This window comes from Brachyhypopomus gauderio, chromosome 20 (assembly GCF_052324685.1).
Source record: "Brachyhypopomus gauderio isolate BG-103 chromosome 20, BGAUD_0.2, whole genome shotgun sequence".
Lineage (NCBI taxonomy): Eukaryota > Metazoa > Chordata > Actinopteri > Gymnotiformes > Hypopomidae > Brachyhypopomus > Brachyhypopomus gauderio.
The window spans coordinates 3,718,874-3,735,489 of NC_135230.1; the positions used below are offsets into that span (position 1 = coordinate 3,718,874).

General features: G+C 39.8%; 1 protein-coding gene across 4 annotated transcripts in view; it reads left to right on the plus strand.

The window, feature by feature from the left end:
• Positions 1-13,626, plus strand: part of LOC143484148 (uncharacterized) — a 30,997-nt gene extending 17,371 nt beyond the window's left edge. For 3 of the 4 annotated variants that reach the window (XM_076982716.1, XM_076982717.1, XM_076982715.1), the window contains 7 exons: positions 4,485-4,756; positions 6,829-6,873; positions 8,866-8,989; positions 9,782-9,906; positions 10,131-10,198; positions 10,324-10,514; positions 10,859-13,626. In XM_076982716.1, coding sequence (XP_076838831.1) covers positions 4,485-4,756; positions 6,829-6,873; positions 8,866-8,989; positions 9,782-9,906; positions 10,131-10,198; positions 10,324-10,514; positions 10,859-13,110 — 3,077 coding nt within the window. In that variant the 3' untranslated portion in view covers positions 13,111-13,626. The remainder of the gene's footprint in view (positions 1-4,484; positions 4,757-6,828; positions 6,874-8,865; positions 8,990-9,781; positions 9,907-10,130; positions 10,199-10,323; positions 10,515-10,858) is intronic. The other variant, XM_076982718.1, reaches the window with a different exon arrangement.
• Positions 13,627-16,616: the final 2,990 nt, after the last annotated feature.

Sequence of the window (16,616 nt, forward strand, 5' to 3'; positions counted from 1 at the left end):
GAGGGATGCAGGTGGTGTATCTTTCTAAAAAGCAGTAGCACGATATATGGGTATAGGGCGGAGGTTCCTACAAAGTTTGGTGGTTCTATCTTAAAAGCTGTGGACGAAATAGCGTTTGACAGATTTTGGGAGGAATAATAATAATAAGAAGAACAGCAAGTTGGCTTTGTCAAGCCAACTTAATAATAATAATAATAATAATAAAAAAACCCCCACAAAACAAAAAAAATGAAAAAGAAAGAAAAATGAAAGAAAAATACAAAGGGGGAGGTTCTCAATCAATAGATAAGGAAGACAATGATGCAATATATGAAAGGAAACCGCTCCATTTATCATAAAAGTTGGTGATACGGCCATTAGAAGTTGCCAGAATTTTTTCCATTTTCAACGCCTGTAACACATCTTTAAGCCAAAGCGAAATTACAGGAGGATTCGGAGATTTCCACAGACGAAGGATGCAGCGTCTGGCTATCAATGATGTAAAGGCCAAAACCCCAGACTGCATGGCCGACAAATGAGACAAATCCACTGAGTATCCAAATATGGCAAGCGACACATCAGGAGAAATATTCACACCAGTGACCTTGGTGAGGCAATCAAAATAACTGGTCCAAAAATTAGTCAGCGAAGGGCAAAAATAAAACATGTGGCTAAGGTCACAAGGGGAACCGCCACATCTATTACAACAATCGTCTACTGACAACGGGTAAAATTTGGACAGTTGTGACTTTGATCGATGCACTCTGTGTAAAACCTTGAATTGCAAAAATTGAAGTCTGACACAGGGTGCACTTGTACGTATAGTTTTGATTGCCCCACTCCACAAGTCATCCGTAATACCAATCCCTAACTCTCGCTCCCATGTAGTCCTGGTCTTGATGGAAGTGATCTCAGTAAATGTCATGATCTGTGAGTATATTAAAGAAGTAAGAGATTTCTGTGAGGGGTTCAAATCAAGCAAAGGCTCCCAAGGCTGGGATACAGATCGAGTGTTAAATGATGGAAACAATGTGGATAAGCAGTGCCTCAGTTGCAAATAGCGAAAAAAATTAGATGATGGCAACTGAAAGTCAGACTGCAACTGAGCAAAGCTACGGAGACAGCCCTCTTTAAAAAAATCAGAAAAAGAAACGAGGCCACGTTCATGCCAGCGTCGAAAAACTGCGTCTGTACGAGGAGGAGGAAATAAACGATTGTGCAAAACAGGTAGCAAGATAGAGGGAGATAAAAACTTAAAATGTTTCCTAAATTGATACCAGATACAGAGTGTAGATTTAACAACTGGATTTTTTACTTTACCTACCAGAGACACCGGTAAAGATGTGAAAATAAGGGCAGGAATAGAAGAGTCTGTCACAGATGAATGTTCCAATTTGTACCATGATAGATCAGGATTCTTGATCCAAAGAAGAATTCTATGAATATGTGCAGACCAATAGTAGAAACGGAAATTTGGGAGAGCCAGTCCACCATCAGATCTAAATCTTTGCAGCAGGGACAATCCAATTCTGGGTGATCCACCATCCCAGATAAAGTTAATAATCAATTTATCCAATTCAGTGAAAAACTTTTTGGGGAGAACTACTGGGAGAGTTTGAAATAAAAATAAATATTTAGGTAATACATTCATTTTCACCGTGTTAATCCTGGCAATCATGGACAATGGAAGGGCTCTCCATCTTAAAAGATCTTCCTTCAATTTTAACATTAAAGGATCAAAATTACTGCGGATAGTAGACTCTAGCGAATGAGTGATAAAAACTCCTAAATATCTGAACCCACGGTCAGAGAAATGAAAGGGGATGTGTGTTCTAACCATAGATTTGGCCAGTGGGTTGATAGGATAACAAATACTTTTCTGAAGGTTCACTTTATACCCGGAGAAGGACCCAAAACCTGATAATGTATCCACTATATAAGGAATGGAGTTAGATGGGTCAGCTACAAATAAAAGCAGATCATCAGCATAAAGTGAAACCTTCATTGTGGTGCCCATGCGTTGAATTCCTTGAAACTGAGGCAAAGTTTTTATTGGTGTTGAAAGGGGCTCTATTGCCAATGCAAACAACAAAGGGGATAATGGACATCCCTGTCTAGTTCCCCTAAACAGAGAGAAATATGCAGAATGCGTATCATTAGTGCGAACAGAGGCACGTGGAGCACTATACAGTAATTTTATCCAGGAAATGAACACAGGACCAAAACCAAATCTGTATAAAACTTCAAACAGATATGACCATTCCACTCTATCGAAAGCTTTTTCTGCATCTAATGAAATAACAATTTCAGGATGAACTGCAGAACCGCCTGTTGATATAACATTGAGCAAAGTTCGAATATTAGAGAAAAGATGACGGCCTTTAATAAATCCATTTTGGTCTAATGAAATTATATTAGGGAGAACAGATTCCAAACGTAAAGCTAATAATTTGGCTAAAATTTTATAGTCCACATTAAGTAAGGATAATGGTCTGTATGAAGAACAAAGTGTTGGATCCTTGTCTTTTTTCAATAGAAGGGAGATGGATGCTACAGTCAGAGTAGGAGGTAATACACCAACCGCTAGGGCCTCATTATAAACTTGCAAAAGTAAAGGGGGGCGAGCTTCGTGCTAAATTTTTTAAAGAAATCAGTACAAAAACCATCCAAACCCGGTGCCTTCCCTGACTGCATTTTAGAAATAGCCTCAAGTATTTCATATAGTTGGATGGGTGAGTCAAGAGCAGAGACTTGTGCAGATTCCACCGTTTTAAATGATAAACGATCAAAAAATTTCAACACCACATTTCAACACCATCATCAACTGACTCAGAAGAATAAAGTTTTTGGTAAAAGTCCTGAAATGAGCGATTTATCGACAGGGGATCAGTGCACATAATACCATTTTCATCTCTAATTTGTGAGATTAATCTAGAATTGGTGAAGCCCTTTAGACGGTGAGCTAATAATCGTGAGGGTCTGTCACCACTCTCATAGTATTTACTACGAGAGAATAAAAGAAGTCGCTCAGTCTCCTTAGTTGTCAGAAGATCGATCTGTAATTGAACTTCGGCACGTTCCTTATGTAAAGAAGGTGACGGAAAAACCGAATTGAGACTATCCAGGTTTACAAGTCTATCAGTGAGATTCTGTAGATCTAGTCTGTATTGTTTGTTAGAATGGGCAGTGTAAGATATAATTTGACCGCGCAAATACGCCTTAAGAGTCTCCCAGAGAAGTGCTGCAGAAGCAGTACCATTCGCATTAAAATGTAAAAAGTCATCTATTGAAGATCTAATGTGAGTACAAAAATCTTCCTCAGCTAAAAGCAAGGAATTAAGCCTCCAGGACACCGTTTGATGGGGAAAATTTGAGAAAGTTAAATCTAATGAGAGAGGTGCATGATCAGAGATTATGATAGGGTGATAATGAACTGATGATATGTTAGGAACTAAAGATTTAGAAACAAAGAAATAATCAATACGGGAATAGCACCTATGAGCATGAGAATAATGGGAAAACATTTTAGTCATGGGATTGGAATCCCTCCAGGGGTCACAAATACCATACGTAGAAAAAAGTCAAGCACCACTTGAGATGTGAGTGAAGTTGGAATGAGAGTTGAGGAGGAACGATCCAATACTGGATCAATAACAGAATTCAGATCGCCTCCCATGATTAAAGAATGGGTGTGAAGAGACGGAATAGAGCTAATTAACTTACGCATGAACTCTGGATCATCAAAATTGGGTGCATAAAAATTTACAAGTAAAACTGGTTTGTTGAGTAATGTGCCACTTACAATTAACCACCTCCCTGCTCTATCAGAAATAAACTTCTCCATCACAAATGAAACACCTGATCTAATCAGAATAGCAACTCCTCTGATTCTGTAGTTATAAGACGAATGGTAAATCTCACTCACATTGGCAGCCCGCAGTCTGTAGTGGTCAGAATTAATCAAATGTGTCTCCTGTAAAAAAATCACATCAGCCTTCAGACGCTTCAAATGTGCCATAATTCTGGATCTCTTAATGGTGTTATTAAGGCCGTTAACATTCCAACTTATAATTTTTAAGGGCGCCATAGCATAAGTGTTCTAAAAGATAGAAAAATACCTGAGAAGAGTCATCTTACATTCTTTTGTTTTTCTTCATTTCTTGTACAGTAGTATCATAAGTTCAGTTTGACTATGAAAATAAAAATATCTGCTTCAGTTTGTGCATTTTAAATCGGGTGCATCAAATATCAAAGTTTTTGAGGGTGTAACTCTTCCTCACTAAAGGAGTGGTGCATCAAAGCAGAAATTTCCATCTCATTCTCCTGTATAATGTCCTGTACTGAAAACTTTTTGACATGCAATTTTTTTGTCCAAATTCAACAGACTTTTGTTCTCTTGACAGTCATGTACAATTTTCCAATTAATTTTAGCACTACTTGTTATAGTTTTAAATGAGGTCTCTCTGGTTATCAGTTCTTTCCTTTCTTGTCTCCTGCTATTCCAGACTCTCAGGAGCAGAGATCTTATTTCAACGATACATATGAAGTTCACGATTCACCTGTCATCTTACCAGGTACACCTGTTCCTGTGGGGGTCACAGATCCAGCCAGAGAGACACTTCCCTCTGGTCTGGAGGTTCGGAAGTCCAGTATTCCTGATGCCGGATTGGGAGTGTTTAACAAGGGTCAGACTATTGCGGTCGGTACACACTTTGGGCCCTACCAGAGAGAACTGATGGACAAAGATGAGGCCATGAACAGTGGATTCTCCAGCATGGTGAGTCTCTTTCATAATATTATGTATTAATTATGTAGTTAATAATTAATACTAATTATTATTGGTAATAATTAATTAATCAGCAATGTATTTGAAATATGTCAGTTAGCATATAACATAGAAACAGCTATGTCATCAGAGCTCCTTTTTAAATGCTTAATATCTGCTGAGTTTCATGTAAATGCTGCAAGCTTGTTATGTTGTAACCAACACATTTTAGTACTGTTGTAATGGCAAGAGACAGGCAGTTGACTTTGTCATACTGTAGTAGTATAATATTCACACTGAATAAAGTGTGTGTTCTTACACAGTACAATATTCACACTGAAAAAAGTGTGTGTTCTTATACAGTACAAAATTCACACTGAATAAAGTGTGTTCTTATGTAGCTCCTTTAATTCCCAGACCTATTTCATGTACATTTACATTTACATTTATGGCATTTAGCAGACGCTCTTATCCAGAGCGACTTACAAAAGTGCTATGTAGTTGCTTGGAATCTCCAAGGTAGAATAGATAGTCCTGAACACAAGGTACTCTAAGCTGGAAAAACTACTAGACGAAAGTCAAATGATACCTAACAATTATACCTGAATATACACATCCCCTGAGGAAAAAGACAGTAAACAATTCCTATAACCCAATTATGCACAATACCTGAGGAAAGAGACGATAAAGTACAATAGACAAAGCATAATTATGCAAAGTCCACTTGAAAGAGGTGGGTCTTCAGTCGGCGTCTGAAGACAGCAAGTGACTCCGATGTTCGGACACACAAGGGAAGTTCATTCCACCACCTTGGAGCCAAGACAGAGAAAAGTTGTAGTTTTCCTATAGCTTCTGTACTTTGTTCCTGTAGGACTTCTTGGACTCTGCATGTCTAACCTTGAGTTCCCCCTGTATATGCCTGAACTCTGTACTAGCTCTGTCTCTGAACACTCTCTTCTTTTGGTTGAGGAGCTTCTTGACATTGCTAGTAATCCACGGCTTGTTGTTCGAAGAGCAATATACAGTTTTTGTGGGAACAGTAGCCTCCATACAGAAGTTTTAGTAGTCTGTTATGTAGTTTGTCATATGTATTGTGATATATACATATACAGTCATGGCCTGGTGGTAGGGAACTAGTCTTGTGACCGGAGGGTCGTGGGTTCTATTCCCAGACCTGAGGCCATGACTGAGGCGCCGGGCTAGGGCTGCCCACCGCTCTGGGCACGTGTGATCCACAGCCACCTAGTAATCACGTGTGTGTGTGTGTGTGTGTGTGTTCGTGTTCTAACTGCACAGATGGGTAAAAAGCGGAGGAGAAATTTAGAGTGCGGTGAAAAATCACAATTGACAAAATATGGCACATTTACATTTTTAAAATCTGAAACACTTTGAGATTGAGGTTTTTGTGAGGTATGCCAAGTTTTATCCAAATTGACTGGCAGGGGCGCTACAGTACACAAAAACCTCTAAAATCATCAAAACACGTGCTTCAATCCTGTTATAAAGAATTGACAAGTAATGGGTCTTGTTTGATTCAGAACAATGAGCTAAATAACTTTGTAATTGCATCTTATATCAAAACATAGACTGCCTGACCAGAAATTAACCGTTTAATTCTCTAAGATGTCTTATTTTATTTATGTAATATCAGTATGATGGTACTCAATCTACTGATCAAAGACTGGAAATGACTGAAACGTATTGCTTACATAAAGCACTACACAAACCCAAACATACAGACAAAGCTAATCTCAGCATGTGATCTAGTTCAATGATCGGAATTATTTTACCAATACAATATTTTGGTTTTTTGGGCCTTTAGTGCCTCATAAGTAAGCTTGACATTAAAAAGAATAGTTCATGCATTCATATCAAAGGTCAATCATTTGCTCAAAACAAATTATTGGACCTCTTGGGCTGCTTAGGCCTGTAGGGCCTATTCCTCTGTGAACTCGCAATCACAGTTTGCGTCTATATTTTTTAGTGTTGTTTTTAATAAGTAGAGATGGCATTCATTTTATGGGATGTTACCAACTGGAATCACTGAAACAATTAATAATACTTTTTTTTTTAATCTTCTGCAGGTTCATGTTGACTTCTGCCAACAGTTTCCACAACAGTTAACTGAGGTAAACGAACAGTCTTTGTCAGTTTTTGTACACATTTGTAGCAACAAATCATTGCTGTCTGGAAGTATAGCCTTCTTTATCAACTCTATTGTAATGAACAATAGTTTGGGCGTTTTAGGTCAGAATGATGCCAATTATGTATTATGTATCACTAGATCATTAAATGGAGTGGAAATGTAAGTTATGTTCTGTGTCTTTAGATGCCAGGGCAAAATTGTTTCTTCAATATTATTTGCAGCATAGTCATTATTCAAGAGTTAGTCCTCTTCCATGTATGTATGATTATGATTGTACTTTTCAGTCACTTAATTAGTTGAAAACTATTACCACATATATTTTCAAAATCCACTGTACACTGTACAAAACTTTATGCATTATGTCAGTTTTGTTTACCATGTAGGGGCACTTTGTAGTTCCACAATTACACACTCTCCCCCTTTCACCCATTCAGGACCCCAACAGGACCAGCACAGAGCAGCTGGTGGACATGTTGGTCACCTTGTAGTTATAGTCAGAGATGATGGCTTGTCTGTTGCTGTACAGTATGTGTTGGTCACTCTGGACTGCATGTTTTTGGGTGGTGAACTTCTCTCAGTCCATCTGTGACACAGCTGCACTGCTATCTGATCCACTCACACCAGCACCACGTACACTAATACATCACCACCATGTTAATGTCGCTGAAGTGATAAGAATGATCCGCCACCCAAATAATACCCGTCTGTGGTGGTCCTTAGGGTGTCCTGACTATTGAAGAAACGGTGTGAAAGGAGGATGAAGTATGTAGAGAAACAAATGACTACAGTGTTTAATCATAGAACTACAAAGACCTCTTGCATGGTAAACAAACAATAAAATGAACAGTAAGTGTAGATTAAGAAGGTGGTCATAAAATGTTATTTCATGTATTTTTTTAATTTATAGGTTATAGGTTAAAGTTGTAAATCAAAGAAGAAAGTGCTAATTTTAATTTAGCACATGCAAGCAGCAGGCACGACTGAGAAATTTTTTCAAACCAACATGTGTTGTGCCAAATTCTGAGTCCCCTTGCTTGCAGACGAATAAAGACGCTACAGAAGATATTAGGGAGTTACAGTGACTATAACTTATTTCATTGAGCACTCTAGTTTTGTCCCAACTAGATATTAAGACATTATACTGCAGTAATACTGCAAAATCGTGGTCAGAGGTGAACTTCGGTATAGCTAGTGTGTATTTTACTTAAAATAATTAACACCCTTAAGCCAGTGTGGCTTTGGACATAGATGATGTCGTTTGCTGTGATGGATAATTAAAGTCTAGCTCTTATTAATGCATAGAAACATTAATCGACAATATAATCTGTAGCGTCTTTATGCGCAGATAAACGAGGGCAGTCAGAATTCAACACAACACCGGCTGAAAGCTAAAACTGTCGCACATGAAATACTACAGGCACCGTTCAGAAGTTGATCAGTTCAGTTAAATGTAGTGAGTCCCTGCTTAACGATGTCGTTAGAGACTGAAAAGTCCGTCGTAAAGCAGCTTTCGTCTTTAAGCGTGATCCTAGATTTAGATACGCTTTAATCGTAAATACAGTAGGCTATAGAAAAAACTAACCATGTTCTTGTGCGTGTGTACAGCGTGAGAAAGCGATTGCGTTGCCGAGATGGGCTGCGGTCAAGGCTGCGCTGCATCAGCTTATCGTACACAACACTCCACTGTGCTGCCACTGCTCCTCTGCGCATCGCGCAAAATAACTCCAGTCTGTCGTTAACCAGACCCGTCGTAAGCGGGGACTCACTGTATTCAGTTCAGTAGATATATGCGGCTTATAGCCCGGTGCGGCTTATACAACATTTTCCATTAAAACAAAAACTTGGTAGATGCAGCTTATATTGGGGTGCGCTCTATAGTACGGAAACTACAGTGATTCAACTCTGTCTGAGTTTGTTTCATAACAAATTATTTGGTAAATGAGCAGTTTTTTTCTTTGATCATTACATCTATAAGGATATGAAGACAGAGGCCTGTACCACTGCAGATGAGGGAGGGACATCAGTCTCTGTGCACCTCAGCACCCCTATGGACCACCAGAATGGAACTGTCCAGAAGAAGCCCAGATCCCATATGTCAGGTTAGCATATAGAAATGTGGTGTGTGTGTGTGTTATACTTTCACTGATGAGTGTATATTGCAAGAGGCATCTTATGGAACTGTCTCCTCTCTCTCTCTCTCTCTCTCACACACACACACACCCACACCTATGAAATTAAATGTTAACCCGATTGCCCATTCGCTGCCCTCTACTCTTGATAGGCCGTTTTGGAATCATTATCATCACTGAATATTACGTGGCCATCTTGCACTCTTTTGTTTTTCTTCATTTCTTCAAGGAGTGGTGCACCAAAGCAGACATTTCCATCTCATTCTCCTGTATGATGTCCTGTACTGAAAACTGTTTGACAAATGCAATTTTTTCATCCAAATTCATCAGACTTTTGTTCTCTTGACAGTCATGTATGATTTTCCAATTAATGTTGGAACATCACATTTTCAGTTTAACTGTACTGTTATTGTGTATTGTAGTGCCCTAATGTTAAAGCTTTAGCAGTCTATCTGTTATAAGAGGTGTCAATTCCAGGTTCATAGATTAAAGGATTTTACTCAGGCTTCCTGGATTGTGTTGATTCCACTAATTTTACCTGGATTGCTAATTAGAAAATCTATTAAGCTTGAGCAAAATCCTAGTGAGGCCTTTTAATCTATGAACCTGGAATTGACACCACTATATGTTATAGTTTTAAATGAGGTCTCTCTCGGTATCAGTTCTTTTCTTTCTCGTCTCCTGCTATTCCAGACTTTCAGGAGCAGAGATTTTATTTCAACGATACATGTGAGGTTCACAATTCACCTTTCATCTTCCCAGGTACAACTGTTCCTGTGGGGGTCACAGATCCAGCCAGAGAGACACTTCCCTCTGGTCTGGAGGTTCGGAAGTCCAGTATTCCTGATGCTGGATTGGGAGTGTTTAACAAGGGTCAGACTATTCCGGTCAGTAAACACTCAAAAATGTTTATTTGAAAAATATCAGTTACCATGTCACACATGGAACCTGGTATAAAATTCTCTCTGAATAACGTCTGAACTTATGTAGTACAACCTTGAATAAAGTGTGTGTTTTGAGATACTTTAATGTTAATGCATCAGTTGCCAACGATTTATTTTGCTTTTACAAATGTTTTGTGAGCCACATGAATAAAATTTTGTTTTTGCAGATATCCAAGATCAACCAGTGTGATGAGTACATAGATGTGAAGAGAGAGACTCACTCTAATTGGATGAGGTAGAGGATGCAGTAGTCTGCAGTTAATTGACTGTTGATTGTCTGTTATAAATATCTGACTTGGTTATAAATCCTCCTGCAATCTTATGCATCCCTCTCATCATGGTGTTTGTGTTTTCTCTCAGATATGTGAATTGTGCTCGTAATGATGATGAGCAGAATCTGGCAGCTTTTCAGTGTTATGGGGAGATTTTCTACCGTTGTTGTCGACCCATTGAATCAGGACAGGAGCTTCTGGTGTGGTACGGAGACAAGAACGCTGAAGATATCAACTTCACATTTGACTTCCTCTGGAACAAACAGTGTTCTACAGAAGGTTGTGATTTTGTTTTGCTCATTTAATCTTAAATGTATAATATCAGGTGAGAGTTTGCCCTACTTTAGCACATTTGATTTAGCTCAACATTCCTAATTCAGATATCAAGCTCACAAAGTGAGTTTGGGGCCTTTGACCTGCAAAAGCTGTGTAGGTCATTGTGTTATCAGGATAAACGGGACTGAAAATTTGCTGAGGTTAAGACATTTACAGGCAGTTTTGAGTTTTTGTTTCATTATTGCACTTAAATTTTATTTGACGTGAAATAGTATAATATTTATCATTCCACTCCTAAAATTTGTCATAATTATAATACATTTCACACTGATGTCTTTTTTCTCTAGAAATGAATGGCGTCCATTCGCAGCTCTTCTCCTGCCCTGTGTGTCCATTTTCCTACACAGCTCAAGTTTACCTCCACAAGCACATCAGGAATTGCCACCACGAGGATTATGTCAGAATGCGGAAATCAGGAGAAATTAAATTTGAAAAGGAGAGATTTCACTGCTCAGAGTGTGGGAAGTGTTTTACTGAACAGGGTAATCTCCGCCAACACCAGCGCATTCACACAGGAGTAAAGCCGTATTACTGCTCAGAGTGTGGGAAAGGTTTTACTCAAAAAAGTCGTTTTTACCGACATCAGCTAATTCACACAGGAGAGAAGCCTTTTCAGTGCTTAGTGTGTGAAAAGGGTTTTATTCTTCAGATTGATCTTGAAAGACATAATCGCATTCACACAGGAGAGAGGCCATATCACTGCTCAGAGTGTGGGAAGAGTTTCACTCAACAGTGTTATCTCCGAAGTCACCAGCGCACACACACAAAAAAGAGGCCGTATTGTTGCTCAGAGTGTGGGAAGAGTTTCACTCAACTGGGTAGTCTACACAGACACCAGCGCATTCACACAGGAGAAAAGCCGTATCAGTGCTCAGAGTGTGGGAAGTGTTTTAAAGAAAAGAATTATTTCAAAGAACACCAGCGCACCCACACAGGAGAGAAACCATATTGTTGCTTAGAGTGTGGGAAGAGTTTCACTCAACCGAGTAGTCTACACCGACACCAGCGCATTCACACAGGAGAGAAGCCGTATCACTGCTCAGAGTGTGGAATGAGTTTTAGAGCACAGAGTAATTTCAAACAACATCAACGCTTTCACACAGGAGAGAAGCCATATCACTGCTCAGAGTGTGGGAAGAGTTTTAGTCAGCTAAGAACACTTTACATACACCAGCGCACTCACACAGGAGAGAAGCCGTATTGTTGCTCAGAGTGTGGGAAGAGTTTCACTCAACTGGGTAATCTCCTCCAACACCAGCGCATTCACACAGGAGAGAAGCCGTATTGTTGCTCAGAGTGTGGGAAGAGTTTCACTCAACAGGGTAGTCTCCTCCAACACCAGCGCATTCACACAGGAGAGAAGCCGTATTGTTGCTCAGATTGTGGGAAGAGTTTTTCTAAACAGAGTACTTTAAAAGAACATCAGCAAATTCACACAGGAGAGAAGCCGTATCACTGCTTAGAGTGTGGGAAGAGTTTTACGGCGCAACACAATTTTTACCGTCACCAGCGCATTCACACAGGAGAGAAGCCGTATCACTGCTTAGAGTGTGGTACAAGTTTCAGTCGATGGAGTCATCTCCTCCAACACCAGCGCATTCACTCAGGAGAGAAGCCGTATCAATGCTCAGATTGTGGGAAGAGCTTTACTGAACAGGGTAATTTAAAACAACATCAGCGCATTCACACAGGAGAGAAGCCGTATCAGTGCTTAGAGTGTGGGAAGAGTTTCACTCAACGGGGTAGTCTCCGCCTTCACCAGCGCATTCACACAGGAGAGAAGCCGTATCAGTGCTCAGAGTGCGGGAAGAGTTTCTCTCAACGGGATAATCTCCGCCATCACCAGCGCATTCACACAGGAGAGAAGCTGTATCAGTGCTCAGAGTGTGGGAAGAGTTTTTGTAAACGGAGTACTTTAAAAGAACATCAGCGCATTCACACAGGAGAGAAGCCGTATCACTGCTTAGAGTGTGGTACAAGTTTCAGTCAACGGAGGCATCTCCGCAATCACCAGCGCATTCACACAGGAGAGAAGCCGTATCAGTGCTCAGAATGTGGGAAGAATTTTTCAGCGCAACAAAATCTTAACCGACATCAGCGCATTCACACGGGAGAGAAGCCGTTTCACTGCTTAGAGTGTGGTACACGTTTCAGTCGATGGAGTCATCTCCTCCAACACCAGCGCATTCACTCAGGAGAGAAGCCGTATCATTGCTCAGATTGTGGGAAGAGCTTTACTCAACAGGGTAATTTAAAACAACATCAGCGCATTCACACAGGAGAGAAGCCGTATCAGTGCTTAGAGTGTGGTACAAGTTTCAGGCAACGGAGGCATCTCCGCCGTCACCAGCACATTCACACAAGAGGGAAGCCGTATCAGTGCTCAGAATGTGGGAAGAGTTTTTCGGCGCAACACAATTTTTACCGACACCAGCGCGTTCATACAAGAGAAAAGCCGTACTCTGCAGAGAATATTACAAAGACACCAGCGCATTCCTACGGGACCCAATTAGGTAGCAGTCAAAACCACATCCCATGAAGAACTTCAAACCACATGACCTGAAGAGCTTTTAAACACACCACATGCTTTTTTTGTCTGCTGAAGTTCATAATATGTCTTTTGCACTATGAAATTGTAAAGCATTGGTGAAAAATGTGAAGTAGTCAATTATGAATTTGTTTTTAGTTACTGTTTAACATGGGTAAACATATCTATGTATCACTGCCACAGAAAGTGATGTCTGACGTAAAAAGTAAATATTGACATTGTAATTGAGGTTTAAAGGATAGTGGTCTATATGATGTAAACTAAGCAGTGTTGTATAAAGTATTACCCATACTTGAGTAAAAGTACAAGTACTCTATCAAAAAACTGACTTGAGTAGAAGTTGAAGTGTTCTTTAAAAACTTTACTTAAGTGGAAGTACCGAAGTATTCAGCATTTTTTGTACTTAAGTTTTGCAAGTAGTTTATTCAAAAATGTATTACTCAAGTACTCAAAGTAAAAAGTACAAGTATTGTGTTTTGAATTAATTAAAGAACGCTGTCAAAGTTTGATTATCAATTGTTTTTATATATCACTTATAAATCAAATGTCAAAGACTACAAATACAATGTGCAAACAAGTAGCAACTTAAAAAATTGGGCTTAACATTTCGTACACAAAAAACATGTCCCACTACATCGTAGGTTTGACGCAGAAGTACAAGTTCGCCTTAATTTAGCTGAGAAAACGAGGTGTATTTTGGACGTAAAATCCGTCCGTCGGATTCTAAGGGTGAGCCTACTGCCCTGTGTTTACCCTCAATAAAGGCCCTTACCCTATACAAACCAGAGGTGGGACCAAGTCAGTGTTTTGCAAGTCTCAAGTAAGTCCAAGTCTTTATCCTCCAGTCCCAAGTCAAGTCTCAAGTCAAGACAGGCAACAGTCAAGTCAAGTCCCAAGTCTGAAACTTGGAATTTCAAGTCCTTTCGAGTCTTTTTTTTTTTTTTTACCAATGTTGCAGGTATATTTTAAATGTAAATAATAGACCATGTGTTCTTTTTTAAATCTGTATTCTCAAATATTGATAAAACATGTGCAACTGAAAACACGAAGTATAAAAAAAAATATTAAAATTACACCTCTTTATTGCACAGTTCAATTTGTTAAAATTAGCTGCAAAAATATTCATACTTTAAACTACAATTTTCCAGAAATAAATATTCTCTGAAAAAGTCACAAGTAGAACTCCATGTTCAAATAAAAAGTGCTGATATTTTCACAGTACGATAAAAAGAACCATAACGGCATTTTTCCCTCTCTTCTCTTATCTGGTTTCTTAGAGAACATGTGTGTCCATGTGTGAGTGACACAAGACAAACAAATATAAGAACTGAACAATTAACAGGAATCTGCAACTTTAGACATTTCAGTAAACTATTCTGCATTGCATTTGCAAAAGACCAAACTGGCCAAATGTCTGTCTGTCATTTGTGCACGATGAGGTCGTAGAATTATGCTCCCATAGCTGAAAACTCGCTCCACTTTTGTCAATATATTTTTTTCTCGATGTAGATGTCTTCAAAATCACAATCCATGCTGAAATAGAACTGGATATGATGGTGACAGAGAGAGGCTCTCTTCCCTGAGTTCAGTTACAGAACCCAGGGTTGCCATCTGTCACCTTTTTTCTCCCTGGTTGACGTTACTCCTGACCGTAGACAGAAGCCAGTGGAGCTTACAGTTCCTTGGGCTAGAGCTAACTGGCTAGAGCTAACTCTAGGGTGATACCCGCGTTTACTTCACTTATATTTTTCTTTCAGAGTGAGTCGCAGGAGTCCAAGTCGAGTTTCCAACGCATCTCTCCTTTATTGACAGCGATAAATCACATAGGGATAAATGGCCTAGCACTGAAACATGGGAGAGTGAGCCGTAGATGTTAACAGAGTTATGCGAGGCGAAAAACTGAACTAACATCAACTGCACTTTTACTAAAGTCTCTTAAAGGGACATGAACCTCAATATTGTAACACTACCCCCACTCTGGATGGTGTATAACATATATCACCAATCCAGCACACACACCACATATTCACCGTCTCATCTTTTGTTCTAAAGTGAATGTCCCTTAGCATTTCCAAGCGTGCACCACTTCATGAAGAAGAGGAGAGAACCTGGTGTGTCCTTATGGGTTTGTCTTTTTGCAAGGCATAGTCTGTAGATTGGAGTCCATAATGCAGCAAGCCAGCTACTTGGCTTAGTGTTCCAGCTGAGCGAAGCACTCCATAGGTCCAATCCTGAAGGAAACATCAACAACCCTACCATGCACTAATATTTACTAACATCAAAAACAATTCTCCTTTTATATAGTGAAACAGCTCTCCCAAACTAACTTATAGTAACCAAATACATTTGATAAAAAAAAAATACGTAGAACGTTAACTTATCAAGTGTGCTTGGTGTTTGTTTTTTCTTTACGATTACAACAACAAATATGTATTGCAGTAACAAAACTCTCTTTTTTTTTTTTTTTTTACAACAACAAATGTGTATTGCAGTAACAAAATCTTTTTTTGTGAGTGTGGGCATGTTTAGGTTCAGTCCTCTAATCAGTCCAATCTCCATATCTGTTTGGAGCTTTCCTACACCTTCTTGGATCCCCTTTGGGTGTGTGGGCGGCAGAATGTTCAGTAACAGTCCTTTTTGTTTCTGGTTGCCCTGTGCTACCCCCACTATTACAAACTGCATCAGTGTCCATAGCAGATCTGGAGATGCCCAATGAGTTGTTGGAGGTTTCTGCTGGGATTTGGTCAGTGTCCAGAGTGAGGTTGGATGGTTCTAACTCTACTTGCTCATCAACGAATAAGTGGGAAAGGTCAGGGTCAGACTCCATGTCCAGTTCTGGTGGTGGAATTTCTGAGGGTTTCCATGTCTCATTCTGTTTGAAGACCCAGCTGTTGTCCAGTGGTTCACGGGAGTGGTAAACTTTCAGTTTATCGTGATGCACCACTTTACATTTAGTTTTAGGGCTCTTTTGAATTCTATACACCAAGTCATCAAGTTGGCCAAGAACGAAGTAGGGACCTTCATAGGAGGGTAGGAACTTCCTCACTTTGTTCCTCACACGTTTAGTGCCCTTGATGAGATGCCATACAGTATCACCTATTTGATAGTGGGTCTTGCAAACATTTTTGTCATACTGTCTCTTGGCCCGTTCAACAGAACGTCCCAGCACCTCTCTTGCAATTTGGTGAGCAAGCTCTAGCCTCTCACGGAGCTGGGTGACATACTGAGGGGGGGTTACTGATTGCACAGGTCCCGGCGGCAAACCTGCTGCTATGTCAATGGGCTCTGTTATTTCTCGTCCGAAGAGCATCATGTTGGGTGTGAATCCTGTGGAGCTGTGTTTTGTCGCCCGGTATGCCATCACAGCATATGGAATCATAATGTCCCAGTCCCAATGACAACGCTCAGTCGTAGTGGCCAGGATCTTCTGTAGGGTGGAGTTGAACCGTTCAACTTGTCCGTCGGACTGCGGTCTGAAAGGGGTAGTGCGAGTCTTT